At 43.1% G+C, this 15,519-nt stretch overlaps 1 protein-coding gene across 2 annotated transcripts in view; it reads left to right on the top strand.

Moving 5' to 3' along the window:
- The window catches only part of ano7 (anoctamin 7), a 42,943-nt gene that overhangs the window by 25,744 nt on the left and 1,680 nt on the right, over window positions 1–15,519 (top strand). The window contains exons 18-23 of one of the 2 annotated variants that reach the window (XM_020502657.2): window positions 9,096–9,193; window positions 9,589–9,749; window positions 11,672–11,877; window positions 11,973–12,112; window positions 12,240–12,330; window positions 14,306–14,425. In XM_020502657.2, the coding sequence (XP_020358246.1) occupies window positions 9,096–9,193; window positions 9,589–9,749; window positions 11,672–11,877; window positions 11,973–12,112; window positions 12,240–12,330; window positions 14,306–14,425 (816 nt within the window). Of the gene's footprint in view, window positions 1–9,095; window positions 9,194–9,588; window positions 9,750–10,790; window positions 11,114–11,671; window positions 11,878–11,972; window positions 12,113–12,239; window positions 12,331–14,305; window positions 14,426–15,519 lie in introns of those variants that run through there. The other variant, XM_031790381.1, reaches the window with a different exon arrangement.

The following is a 15,519-nucleotide window of genomic DNA, read 5'->3' on the forward strand; positions in this document are numbered from 1 at the left end:
TTCAGTCAATACCAGAATGTCCGGATTTGTCTGCATAGCCCAGATCTTTATGTAATCCAGTTTAGGAAGTAAGCTCCTAATGTTCAAATGCATCAACCCAAGACCTTGAGGATTTTTAAAGTCACATGGAAGCTCCAACTCAAACAAGCTATGCTCAATAGGCGGTTGATATTGATATATAGTAGTTGGTATGGCTATAAGATTGCATAGAACTGCACCACTTGGTCTATCTCCATTAGTAATAGAGGAAGGAGAAGAAATTGGAATTACTTTTCCAAGGTTAGCACCATAAGGCCATAGGGCCACAACCAATGTCAATAAGAGGAACTCTCAGAGTAACCAATTATGGAATGTTATAAACAGACTTACAAGGGCTTTGGTTGCTATCGTGCAACAGCTGGATCGCCAGCTCCTCCTAAAGCGGCCTTGCTCTTTTATTCTCCAAGTGGGGTGGGGAGTGGGTGCCAGGATGGGAGGTCGGAGTAGGATGGGAAGAGCGGGTGAGATGGGAGGGGAGAGGTGACTTCACTAAGGTGGGGTCACTGCAGGGCAGCCCTGGCCTGTCAGTCAGAGAGTGGCAACACGGTGAAGAGGCAGTGGCACGACATCCAGGCTGTGGAGTAGAAAAGGAAAAGGTCTTAGAGGGGGACCTATCTGGGATACGCTGCAGCGTCTCCATTTGCTTACTCTGGACGTCCAGCTCAGACATATATTCCTCAATAACTGTGCAAAATATACTGAACAAAAATATAAACTCAACAATGTAAAAGTTTCTCCCATGTTTCATAAGCTGAAAGAAAAGACCCCAGGAATTTTTGTCATAAGCACTGCACAAAAGCTTATTTCTCTCAAATTGTGTGCACAAATTTGTTTACATCCTTGCTAGTGGGCATTTCTTATTTGCCAAGATAATCTTCCATCTGACAGGTGTGGCATATCAAGAAGCTGATTAAACAGCATGATCATTACACAGGTGCAACTTCTGCTGGGGAAAATAAAAGGCCACTCTAAATTCACAACACAACACAATGCCACAGATGTCTCAAGTTTTAAGGGAACATGCAATTGGCATACTGACTGCAGGAATGGCCGACAGAGCTGGTGGCAGGGAATGTGATGTTAATTTCTTTAAGATAAGCCACCACTAACGTCATTTTAGAGAATTTGGCAGTATGTCCAACCAGCATCACAATTGCAAACCCTGTGTAAATACGCCAGCCCAGGACCTCCACATCCGGCTTCTTCACCTGCAGGATTGTCTGAGACCAGCCACCTGGACAGCTGATGAAACTGTGGGTTTGCACAACCAAAGAATTTCTGGACAAACTGTCAGAAACGGTCTCAAGGAAACTCATCTGCATGCTCGTCGTCCTCACCAGGGTCTTGACCTGACTGCAGTTCGGCGTCGTAACCGTCTTCAGTGGGCAAATGCTCATCTTCGATGGCCCCTGTCACGCTGGAGAAGTATTTATTATGGATCTCCATTAGCTGCTGCCAAGGAAGCAGCTACTCTTCCTGGGGTCCAGCAAAATTAAGGCAGTTATACCATTTTTAAAACATTACAATACATTCATTCCAGAATTCACAACACACTAAGTGTGTGCCTTCAGGCCCATACACTGCTACCACATATCTACAACACAAAATGAATGTGTATGTGTGTGTATAGTGCATATGTTATCAAGTGTGTGTATGCATGTGTCTGTGCCTATGTTTGTGTTGCTTCACAGTCCCTGCTGTTCCGTAAGGTGTATTTTTATCCGTTTTTAAAATCTGATTCTACTGCTTGCATAAGTTACCTGATAGAGTTCCATGTAATCATGGCACTATGTAGTACTGTGCATCTCCCATAGTCTGTTCTGGACTTTGAAGAGACCTCTGGTGTTATGTCTTGTGGGGTATGCATGCGTGTCTGAGCTGTGTGTTAGTCGTTTAAACAGACAGCTTGGTGCTTTCACCATGTCAATACCTCTCACAAATACAAGTAATGATGAAGTCAATCTCTCTTTTACTTTGAGCCAGGAGAGATTGATATGCATATTATTAATGTTTGCTCTCTGTTCATCCAAGGGCCAGCCATGCTGCCTTGTTCTGAGCCAATTGCAATTTTCCAAAGTCCTTCTTTGTGGCACCTTTTTTTTATTTCACCTTTATTTAACCAGGTAGGCTAGTTGAGAACAAGTTCTCATTTACAACTGCGACCTGGCCAAGATAAAGCATAGCAGTGTGAACAGACAACACAGAGTTACACATGGAGTAAACAATTAACAAGTCAATAACTTAGTAGAAAAAAAAGTCTATATACATTGTGTGCAAAAGGCATGAGGAGGTAGGCGAATAATTACAATTTTGCAGATTAACACTGGAGTGATAAATGATCAGATGGTCATGTACAGGTAGAGATACTGGTGTGCAAAAGAGCAGAAAAGTAAATAAATATAAACAGTATGGGGATGAAGTAGGTAAATTGGGTGGGCTATTTACCGATAGACTATGTACAGCTGCAGTGATCGGTTAGCTGCTCAGATAGCAGATGTTTGAAGTTGGTGAGGGAGATAAAAGTCTCCTACTTCAGAGATTTTTGCAATTCGTTAGTCACAGGCAGCAGAGAACTGGAACGAAAGGCGGCCAAATGAGGTGTTGGCTTTAGGGATGATCAGTGAGATACACCTGCTGGAGCGCGTGCTACGGGTGGGTGTTGCCATTGTGACCAGTGAACTGAGATAAGGCGGAGCTTTACCTAGCATGGACTTGTAGATGACCTGTTGGTCATCTTTCCGTTGGTTCCTCACCTCCAAGGTAAGATCTGGGTAGAAAGACACCCTGGCTCCGTTGAAGTTAAGGGGGAACTTTTGACTAGCCAGCTTGAGGATGAGATCCCTGGTCTGGGGATAGTGCAGCCGTACAATGAATGGCCTTGGTGGCCCGCCCTTGGCCGTCTTCGTTGCCTGAGATCTGTGTGCGCGGTCGATCAGGATGGCCGTTTTGAAGTGTTCACTCCCCAGCAGGGCCGGTATCAGCTCCGAGACAAATTCAGTGAGTTTCCGTTTCTCAGTGTCCTCCTGGATGCCACATATTCGGATGTTCTGGCGTCTTGAATGCGACTCGAGCATTTCCAGTCGGGCTTTCAGGGTTTTGTTGTCATTTTTGAACGTTGCGCACTGTTTCTCTATGTCCTGTAGCCTGGCCTCGTGATCGACTGTCGTTTGCTCAACCTCATGCACCCTTCTCTGAGTTGCCTTCACAGTTTCGGCCAAAGTCCCAATACTCTTTGAGATATCAGCCAACCTTGTGTCCACCTTCTTGCTTAGTGAGTTTATGGCAGCCAGTATGTCACTTTGCGTAGGCCCTGTTGGGGACTCTTGGAAGCTAGCCTCTTCAGCTAACTCCTCGTGGGTTGGCGACGTTGAAATTGGTTCGCTGTCTATCTCATTCAAGTTATCTTGTTTAGCGCTCCCTTTTCTGGTGCCTTTTCCCTTTTTCATATTTGTTTGAAGTTATAGGTCGTGAGAGGTTAAGATAAATACTAATTTGTTTCAAAATGGAGCGGAGCTCTAGCAAAGCATGTCTACTCCATAGCACGCTCTCTAGCGCCCCCCCCCCCATTCATCACCATTTACCTGTTGTTGTTGTCTTAGCTGTTTACCCGTTGTTATCTCACCCGTTGTTGTCTTAGCTCTCCCAATCAACACCTGTGATTGCTTTATGCTCTCTCTAATGTCAATATGCCTTGTATACTGTTAAGGGCAGCTCTCATTGTTTTATTTTACTGCGGAATACCTAGTCCTGTTCAACATTACTCAGAAAGCCTCCTTGTCCCAATCCCCCACACATTCGGAGACCGCACCTAGCTTAACTGGCGCCTCCAGAGATGCAACCTCTCTCATCGTCACTCAATGCCTAGGTTTACCCTCACTGTACTCGCACCCTACCATACCCTTGTCTGTACACTATGCCCTGAATCTATCCTGCCACACCCATAAGCCTGCTCCTTTTATTCTCTGTTCCTAAAGCACTAGGCGACCAGTTCTTATAGCGTTTAGCCGTACCCTCTGTTCCTCTGGTGATGTAGAGGTTAAGCCAGGCCCTGTGTGTCCTCAGGCACTCTCATTTGTTGACTTCTGCAACCGTAAAAGCCGTGGGTTCATGCATGTTAACATCAGAAGCCTCCTCCCCAAGTTTGCTTTATTCACTGCTTTAGCACACTCTGCCAAACCTGATGTCCTAGCCGTGTCTGAATCCTAGCTTACGAAGGCCACCAAAAATTCTGAAATTTCCATCCCCAATTACAACATTTTCTGTCAAGACAGAACTGCTAAAGGTGGCAGAATTGCTATCTACTGTAGAGATAGCATGCAGTGTTCTGTCATACTATCCAGGTCTATGCCCAAACAGTTCGAGCTTCTACTTTTAAATATCCATCTCTCCAGAAATAAGTCCCTCACTATTGCCGCTTGCTCTAGACCCCCCAGCTCCCAGCTGTGCCCTGGACATCATATGTGAATTGATTGCACCCAATCTATCGTCAGAGTTCGTACTGCTAGGTGACCTAAATTGGGATATGCTTAACACCCCGGCCATCCTACAATCTAAGCTAGATGCCCTCAATCTCACACAAATTATCAAGGAACCTACCAGATACAACCCCAAATAAGTAAACATGGGCCCCTCATAGATATCATCCTGACCAACTTGCCCTCCAAATACACCTCTGCTGTTTTCAACCAGGATCTCAGCAATCACTGCCTCATTGCCTGCATCCGCTATGGGTCTGCGGTCAAACGACCACCCCTCATCAATGTCGTACGCTCCCTAAAACACTTCAGCGAGCAGGCCTTTCTAATCGACCTGGCCCGGGTATCCTGGAAGGATATTGACCTCATCGAGACTGTAGAGGATGCCTGGTTGTTCTTTAAAAGTGCATTCCTCACCATCTTAAATAAGCATGCCCATTTCAAAAAAATGTAGAACTAAGAACAGATATAGCCCGTGGTTCACTCCAGACTTGTTTGCCCTTGACCAGCACAAAATCACCCTGTGGCGTACTGCACTAGCATCGAACAGTCCCCGCGATATACAACTTCTCAGGGAAGTCAGGAACCAATATAAACAGTTTGAAAAGGCTAGTGTTTGAATGTTAAATGACGAGACAGAGGCATTGATGTGAGTAACCAGTCTTGTTCAGTACATCACAACACATCCGGGTATCTCAGGCACCCCGGTAAAACACAAGAGTTGCAGTAATGAACATTTACCAACAGATGTCATCATTGTGCCATCTTACACCCATAACAGCTAGTCTTTGCTTTCCTAACAGAAATTTGCATCCTGCAGCACTAATTCTAAAAAGTTTTGGAACACTAAAGTCCATGGAGAATAAGAGTACCTCCTCCCAGCTTCTCACTGCACTGAGACTAGGAAACATTGTCACCACTGATACATCCACGATAATCGAGAATTTCAATAAGCATTTCTCTACGGCTGGCCATACTTTCCACTGGCTGACGCAACACCGGCCAACAGCTCTACAACCCCAGCAGCAACTGGCCCAAGCCCCCCCCCCCCCCCCCCCCCCCCTCTTCTCCTTCACCCAAATCCAGACAGCTGATGTTCTGAAAGAGCTGCAAAATCTGGATCCCTACAAATCAGCTGGGCTAGACAATCTGGACCCTCTCTTCCTAAAAGTATCCGCCGCCATTGTTGCAACCCCTATTACTAGTCTGTTCAACCTCTCTTTCGTATCGTCTGAGATTCCTGGGAGATTCCTGGGAGACACTCTAGACTAAAACTGTTACAGGCCTATATCCATCCTGCACTGCCTTTCTAAAGTCTTTGAAAGCCAAGTGAACAAACAGATCACCGACCATTTCGAATCCCACCGTACCTTCTCCGCTATGCAATCTGGTTTCTGAGCTGGTCATGGGTGCACCTCAGCCACCCTCAAGGTCCTAAACAATATCATGACCGCATTGAGAAAAGACAGTACTGTGCAGCCATCTTCATCGACCTGGCCAAGGCTTTTGACTCTGTCAATCGGCAGACTCAACGGTATTGGTTTCTCAAATGACTGCCTCGCCTGGTTTACTAACTACTTCCCAGACAGAGTTCAGTGTGTCAAATCGGAGAGCCTGTTGTCCGGACCTCTGGCAGTCTCTATGGGGGTGCCACAGGGTTTAATTATTTCCTCCACCTCTACGCAGACAACACCATTCTGTATACATCTGGCCCTTCTTTGGATTCTGTGTTACAAACCTCCAAATGAGCTTCAACGCCATACAGCACTCCTTCCATGGCCTCCAACTGCTCTTAAATACTAGTAAAACGAAAGGCATGCTTTTCAACCAATCGCTACCCGCCCGCACAACTAGTATCACCCCTCTGGACGGTTCTGACTTAGAATATGTGGACAACTATAAATACCTAGGTGTCTGGCTAGACTGTAAACTCTCCTTCCAGACTAACATTAAGCATCTCCAATCCAAAATTGAATCTAGAATCAGCTTCCTATTTCGCAACAAAGCCTCCTTCAATCATGCTGCCAAACATACCCTAGTAAAACTGACTATCCTACCGATCCTTGACTTTGGCGATGACATTTACAAAATAGCCTCCAACACTCTACTCAGCAATTTGGATGCAGTCTATCACAGTGCCGTCTGATTTGTCACCAAAGCCCCATATAGCACCCACCACTGCGACCTGTATGCTCTCTTTGACTGGTCCTCGCTACATGTTCGTCGCAATCCCACTGGCTCCAGGTTTTCTATAAGTCTTTGCTAGGTATAGCTCTGCCTAATCTCAGCTCACTGGTCACCACAGCAACACCCACCCGTAGCACGCGCTCCAGCAGGTATATTTCACTTGTCATCCCAAAAGCCAACACCTACTTTGGCATCCTTTCCTTCCTGTTCTCTGCTGCCAATGACTGGAACGAATTGCAAAAATCACTGAAGTTGGAGACTGATATCTCCCTCACTAACTTTATTAAGCGTCAGCTCTCAGAGCAGCTTATCGATCGCTGCAGCTGTACTTGGCCCATCTGTAAATAGCCCATCCAACCAATTACCTACCTCATCCCCATGTTTGCTTTTCTGCTCTTTTGCACACCAGTATTTCTACTTGCACATCCTCATCTGTACATATATCACTCCAGTGTAAATTGCTAAATTGTAATTACTTTTCCACTATTGGCCTATTTATTGCCTTACCTGCTTACTTCATTTGCACACACTGTATACACACTGGGACTAACTCTGTTAGCTTGATGGCTAACGTTAGCGGCTCTTTCAAGCAGACTTTAACTTGCCAGTTAAGCAGGATTCCGGGACAAGAAATAGTGGTCCTAGCTGTTAAAAGCTAACCGTGTCACGGAATCCATGCAAAAACAAGTTTGGTATTTATGTTTAACAAAGATTGGTTAAGTTTTAGTTAAAATAACAAACCAAGTGTTTCCAGTATACAGTGTGCTCTTCACGGATGAATCCCGGTATCAACTGTACTGGTCAGATGGCAGACAGCATATGGTAGCATCGTGGATGAGCGGTTTGCCGATGTCACTGTTGTGAACAGAGTGCCCCAGGTGGAGTCATGGTATGAGCAGGCATAAGCTAAAGAGACAATTGCATTTTATTAATGGCAGTTTGAATGCACAGATACCACTACGAGATCCTGAGGCCCATTGTCGTGCCATTTGTATAGGATCTGTACACAATTCCTGGAATCTGAAATTGTCCCAGTTCTTCCATGGCCTGCATACTCACCAGACATGTCACCAATTGAGCATGTTTGGGATGCTCTGGATTGACGTGTACGACAATGTTCCAGATCCCGCCAATATCCAGCAACTTTGCACAGCCATTGAAGAAGAGTGGGACAACATTCCACAGGGCACAATCAACAGCCTGATCAACTCTGTGTGAAGGAGATGTGTCGTGTTGCATGAGGCAAATGGTGGTCACACCAGATACTAACTGGTTCTGATCCACGCCCCTATCTTTAAAAAAAAGTATCTATCACCAACAGATGCATATCTGTATTCCCAGTCATGTGAAATCCATAGATTAGGGCCTAATGAATTTATTAAATTGACAGATTCCTTACACGAACTGTAACTCAGTAAAATCATAGAAATTGTTGCATGTTGTCACGTTCGTCGTATTGATGAGACAAAGGCGCAGCGTGATATGAATACATACTTCCTTTAAGAAAGACCACTAACAAAACGACCGTGACGCTATATAAACCGAGTGCTGACAGGCAACTACACATAGACAATAACCCACAAAACCAAAAATGGCAAATGGCAACCTAAATAGGATCCCCAATCAGAGACAACGATAACCAGCTGCCTCTGATTGGGAACCAATTCAGGCCACCATAGACCTACATTACCTAGACATACAAAAAACCCATAGATATACAAAAACCCTAGACAGGAAAAAACACACATACCCAGCCTCGTCACACTCCGACCTGACCAAAATAATACATAAAACATAGATAACTAAGGTCAGGGCGTGACCCGTTGCGTTTATATTTGTTCAGTATAGGTGCAGCTCCTACATGGGATGAAACATTAACCCTAGTCTCTAAAAGTGGTAGACGCCACTTTGGAAGTATTGAGTTAAAATCCACGGAAATAAAAAAGGTTGGCGAGGAATCAGTTTAAAACCAATCAATCCACAGTGTGATAGTTAGTTTGAATCACACAGTTTGTAGGATCACCACAGTTATAGGCAGCAAGCCAGAACCCAACCACAGACTAAAAGGCAGCACTAGGACCCACAATAACACAACCAAGGCACAAAACTGGCCAACATAACAACAGCAAGGAGAGAGGGGTGACTTACTCGATGCGATTAAATGCTGGGGCCCATCAAATCATATATCCAAGTAGGCCTCAAGAGTTTCATAGTTGTGTTTTGTATGGGATGCTGCCATGCTAAGGAACCTGTAGCAATGTTCACTGTTTGCTAGGATGTACCTTTGCTGTCTTTATCAGCCTGTGTGTTTGTATGTGTATGTGTATGTGTGTGTGTGTGTGTGTGTGCCTGCGCCCATGTGCATAACCTGTAAATGTGTATTGTTGTTTGCAGTGCGGTGCTGGGGGCTGTCTCATTGAACTGGCCCAGGAGCTACTGGTCATCATGGTGGGAAAACAGGTCATCAACAACATTCAGGAGTTTATCATGCCGTGAGTCTTGTAATCCTACAGCTTCCCCCAGTTTTGTCTAAAATCCAATCACAGTCTCAATACACTTGGGAAAAACTGGTTTTCAATCAACGTTGTTTCCATGTCATTTCAACAAGAAAATTCATTGTGATGACGCTGAATCAATGTTGAAAACTGATTGGATTTCTCTTTTTTGTCACCCAATTTTTTACCTAAATCCAATTTTTGTTGATTTAATGTTGAATTCATATTAGTTGACGACAAATCAACCAAATGTAAATCAAAACTACGTTTGTTGAACTGACATCTGTGCCCAGTGGGAGTAAGTTATTGTAATTGTCTTGCCCACATAAAGGACCTATGGACTGCTTCTGCGCTTGTTAAGGTAAAACCTCTCTCCTTTTGTCTCATGATAGAAAACTAAAGTCTTGGTGGCAGAAGCGCAAGATCCATCCTAAGGTTAGAGCTGAAGATGAGAAGGTGAAAGAGGGAGGACCGACACAGGATGCTGCACCCTGGGAGACCGACTATGAGCTCCTGCTGTGTGAGGGACTGTTCGATGAATATCTGGAAATGGGTGAGTGTTCCTGCACACCTTTAATAGGGCAGGGCTGTGGAACACGGTGTTTTAAAACATTCATTAAATGGGAATTGTAATTGTGTATTTCTTATTGGATAAGGAATTACTCTTGTGATTTGTGTTACTCTTGAATAAGTGAGGTTATCTGGGTAACTGGCAGTGACACGCACCGGGAGCAAACGAACCCTAACATTTTAAATAGACAGGACTCTGTGTGCCATCAAGTAATTGATGGAGAAACACAGTTGAAACCACTAGGTCTTGACAATATGATTCTACTAAGCCGTTGAGGAGGATTAGCTACACACGTTTACTGCTCTACTTCCCACTTGCTCTACTTCCCCCAGTCAATGTAACTGTCCCCTCATCCCAAAGATTATTGTGCCATGTAGGTAATGAACCTACTCAGTCAGATTGTGTAATCCATACCCCAAATTAATGAATTCACTTGCTCTGGAGGATAATATACAGAATATACAGTACATGTAGTGTACAATACATTACGAAGACCTTCGTTATATTGAGTTGCAACAACCCTTTTGCCCTCAGAACAGCCTCAATTTGTCGGGGCATGGACTCTACAAGGTGTCGAAAGTGTTCTACTGGGATGCTGGCCCATGTTGACTCCAATGCTTCCCACAATTGTGTCAAGTTAAATTGGTTGTTTATCATTGCTATACAATCATTTTCAGATCTTGCAATAGATGTTCAAGTAGATTTAAAACTGTAACAGTCACTCAGGAACATTCACTATCTTCTTCTATTTTTGTGAAAACTGAAATGGTCTATTCATTCCTTTTACTGTTGTAGACACTTATCCAGTGCAACTTACAGTAGTGAGTACATATATTTTCATAGTTTTTCTCCATGGGAATCGAATCCACAACCCTAGCATTGCAAGAGCCATGCTCTACCAACTGAGTGAGATCGTCACATCATATCATCACAAACCACTTAATGTGTCAATGTTCTCAAGTGCTATATTGTGCATTGTTTTTCTTCATTTTTCATTTTCTTCATTTTTCTTTATTTAACTAGGCAAGTCAATTAAGGACAACAAAGGCAAGGTATTGGAGTGGCCATCACAGAGCCCTGACCTCAATCCTATAGAAAATGTGTGGGCAGAACTGAAAAAGTGTGTGCGTGCATGGAGGCCTACAAATCTGACTCAGTTCCACCAGCTCTGTCAGGAGGAATGGGCCAAAATTCACCCAATGTATTGTGGGAAGCTTATGGAAGGCTACCCTAAACATTTGACCCAAGTTGAACAATTTAATGGCAATGCTACCAAATACTAATTGAGTGTATGTAAACTTCTGACCCACTGGGAATGTGATGAAAGAAATAAAAGCTGAAATAAATCATTCTCTCTACTATTATTCTGACATTTCACAATCTTAAAATAAAGTGGTGATCCTAACTGACCTAAAACCACTAATTTTTACTAGGATTAAATGTCAGGAATTGTGAAAAACTGAGTTTAAATGTATTTGGCTAAGGTGTATGTAAACCTCTGACTCCAACTGTATTGACTCCAGACATTTCAGCTTTTTATTTTTTATTAATTTCTAAAAACATAATTCCGCCTTGACTTTGTGGGATATTGTGTTTAGGCCAGTGACAAAAAAAAAATCTCAATTTAATCTGTTTTAAATTCAGGCTGTAACACAACAAAATGGGGAAAATGTCAAGGGGTATGAATACTGTGAACAAAACATTAAGAACACTTGCTCTTTCCATGACACAGACAAATTAACAAATTATTTCAGAATATTTTCTGTGGGCACTATATTCTGCTAATCCATCATTTTAATTAATTTAACAGAATTGTACATGACTACATTACTCAGATTACAGATGCATTAACATACCCCAACACAAGCAGAAGGTGACTGCTGACTTCCCCCCCCTCTTTGCAGTGCTGCAGTTTGGCTTCATTACCATCTTTGTGGCGGCATGTCCACTTGCCCCGCTGTTTGCCCTGATCAATAACTGGGTAGAGGTGCGTCTGGACGCGCAGAAGTTTGTGTGTCAGTACAGACGGCCCGTAGCCGAGAGGGCTCAGGACATTGGAATCTGGCTGGACATCCTACAAGTCATCACCTACGTTGCTGTCATTAGTAATGTAAGTGTACTGTATGTGTGTGTGTCTGTGTTACTTGCGTGTGTGTGATGTTATTAGTGTGCTTGGTTTAATGAAGACTCCTGCCTCTCTGCCAGGCCTTCCTGATAGCGTTCACTTCTGACTTCCTGCCTCGCCTCTACTACCGCCACAACAACGATGGAAACCTTCAGGGTTATGTTAACTTCACCCTGGGTACTTCCCCAAGCAACTTTAACGCCAACAACACACAATGCAGGTAGAGACACACTCATAATCACCCATGAATGTATATATGCATTTCGTGAACGTCGTTATTTTCTTGTTCCTATTACTCTACAACTGGCATTGTCATCTAGCATTTCTTTATTTTTTTATTTTTTTAGATATAGAGGATACAGGGACAGAAATGGGCATTTTCGACCGGAGTACTTCCACCTTCTGGCTTGCCGGCTGGCTTTTGTCATAATTTTTGAGGCAAGTTCCGATGAGTTGAGCTATGTCATTATGTGGACAACTTTTGCAGTACAGATTCAATGCAATTCATTGACTAATTCAGTGTTTACAGGTCTATCTGTGTATGCATTTTTCTTAAGGAGCTGAGGCATCTTGGAGAATTGAGATTGAGATGCCTTGTCGTGTGCTCTGAGAATGTGTGCACTGCCACTGACTGATTTAAAACCGAAGGGTGTTTCGTTTTTATACTGTGGTGCTTCATTTGTGTTTTATTTTTATACTCTGGTCTCGGAGTGTTGGCTTGTCAACACATTGCATCTGAGTAAGCTTACAGGCTTGTTACGATGTTCATATACAGTGCATTTGGATTGTATTCAGACAACCTCGACTTTTTCCACATTTTGTTACGTTGCAGCCCTGTTCTAAAATTGATTTAATTGATTTCCCCCTGATAAATCTACACACAAACCTCCAACATGACAAATCATAAACAGATTATTATAAAAAATAAAAAAAACATATACCTTATTTACATAAGTATTCAGACCCTTTGCTATGAGACTTGAAATTGAGCTCAGGTGCATCCTGTTTCCATTGATCATCCTTAAGATGTTTCTACAACTTGGTTGGAGCCCACCTGTGGTAAATTCAATTCATTGGACATGGTTTGGAAAGGCACACACCTGCCTATATAAGGTCCCACAGTTGACAGTGCATGTCAGAGCAAAAACCAAGCCGTGAGGTTGAATTGTCCGTAGAGCTCCGAGACAAGATTGTGTCGAGGCACAGATCTGGGATATCAAAACATTTATTCAGCATTGAAGGTCCTTAACACAGTGGCCTTCAAGTTTGGAACCAATAGCACTCTTCCTAGAGCTGGCCGCTCGACCAAACTGAGGAATCGGGGGAGAAAGGCCTTGGTCAGGGAGGTGACCAAGAACCCGATGGTCACTCTGACAGTGCTACAGAGTTCCTCTGTGGAGATAGGAGAACCTTCCAGAAGGACAACCATCTCTGCAGAACTCCACCAATCAGGCCTTTATGGTAGAGTGGCCAGACAGAAGCCACTCCTCAGTAAAAGGCACATGACATCCCGCTTGGAGTTTGCCAAAAGACACCTAAAGTACTCTCAGACCATGACAAACAAGAATATCAGCTCTTATGAAACCAAGATTTAACTTTTTGTCCTGAATTCCAAGCATCACATCTGGAGGAAAACCTGGCACCATCCCTACGGTGAAGCATGGTGGTGGCAGCATCATGCTGTGGGGATGTTTTTCAGCAGAAAAGACTGGGAGACTAGTCAGGATCGAGGGAAAAATGAACGGAGCAAAGTACAGAAAGATCCTTGATGAAAACCTGCTCCAGAGTGCTCAGAACCTCAGACTGGGGCGAAGGTTCAACCTTCCAACATGACAACAATCCTAAGCACACTGCCAAGACAACGCACGAGTGGCTTTGAGACAAGTCTCTGAACGTCCTTGAGTGGGCCAGCCAGAGCCCGGATTTGAACCCGATCAAACATCTCTGGATGAGACCTGAAAATATCTGTGCAGCAACGCTCCCCATCAAATCTGACAGAGCTTCAGAGGATCTGCAGAGAAGAATTGGAGAAACTCCCCAAATACAGGTGTGCTAAGCTTGTTGCGTCATACCCAAGAAGCCTCAAGGCTGTAATTGCTGCCAAATGTACTTCAACAAAGTACTGAGTAAAGGGTCTGAATAGTTAAGTAAATGTGATTTTTCAGCTCTTTTTTAAATAAATTTCCAAACATAAAAAAAATAAAAAAAATGTTGCTTTGTCCTTATGGGGTATTGTCTGTAGATTGAGGAGAAACAAAACTATTTAATCAATTTTAGAATAAGGCTGTAACGTAACAAAATATGGAAAAAGTCAAGGGGTCTGAATACTTTCCAAATGCACTGTATGCTTATGTGTCTCCTTCCCTGGTCCAACTTCTCTCTCTCTTTCTTTTTTCCCTTTCTCTTTGCTCAGCATGTTGTGTTCTTCATCGGTCGTTTGATTGACTTCATGGTCCCTGATATACCTGAGGATGTGGAGATCAAAATTAAGAGAGAGCACTACATGGCCAAGGAGGCCCTGGCTGAGAACGAGGTGAGAACCCCTGTACCTCTTTCTAGATACCTGTCAGTCAATCGATCAATCAACCAACCGATTAACCAATAACCAATATATAATTCACAGTGTAATTTTGGCTTCTTCTTTTTTTAACCAATGATAACTCCAGCTGATTCTTCTACTGATTAGATAGTGTATTTTTCTCCTCATTATCAATCATCAAAACCACTTTACCCTACACAAAACGTCTCAATATAAAAGTTGAAACATGCCTTGCAGTAGTGGTCGCTGATTGGCTGGTCACTGATTAATTGATGAAGGGAAAACAGATTTAGCACAGATGCAACAAATTAAAATGAATGATCTTACTCGGGATAACTAGTGTATATCACAAAGTAGGATGAGATAGCTAGCCAGTTTACTTTCCTAAATATTCAGAAATATTAGCTCAGATATAAATGGGCATGCTACTAGTTCTAGCTAACTTACTCTACCTTATCAAAGGTTACTAGTTAATTTGTTATTTCTGAATGTTTATCAAAATAACTTTAGATACACCCATGACAGAACTTTTTCACTAAGCTGTCACTCTCTCTAAACTGATGCAAAGGAATTTTAAGAAGGAACAGTCAGATGTGACAAAATATCCCAGAACCTAAGCTGCACTGTGAGCCAGATTTAAAACAGAATGACATTAAAATTAATTGACTGATGCATGATAAATCTTCCGTCCCAACTCCCGGTCAGAAGCCCCCAAAAGATCTATAACCATCCATGAACGATCATTTACAGAAGAAAAGTATAGACAAGCAAGAGTCTACACTGGATCGGTCAGAATGAGACACGCCTAACCAATGACATTTCAATAGAGGCGGGACTGAAGTTGTGTGGACCAATAAGGTGACAGGTCGCATGGCGCAAGCATCAGAAAAATAAATTTATTTGTCACATGCTTCGTAATCAACAGGTGTAGACTAACGGTGAAATTCTTATTTATGAGTCCTTTTCCAACAATTCATAGTTAAAGATAAGATACATTTTTATTCATAAAAAACATAAATGTTGCAGTGAGTAGGCTGGTCAGGACAGCCCAATTGATTACACATGGTATTCAAAGTTGGGGTTGCGGG

This window comes from Oncorhynchus kisutch, linkage group LG15 (assembly GCF_002021735.2).
Source record: "Oncorhynchus kisutch isolate 150728-3 linkage group LG15, Okis_V2, whole genome shotgun sequence".
Lineage (NCBI taxonomy): Eukaryota > Metazoa > Chordata > Actinopteri > Salmoniformes > Salmonidae > Oncorhynchus > Oncorhynchus kisutch.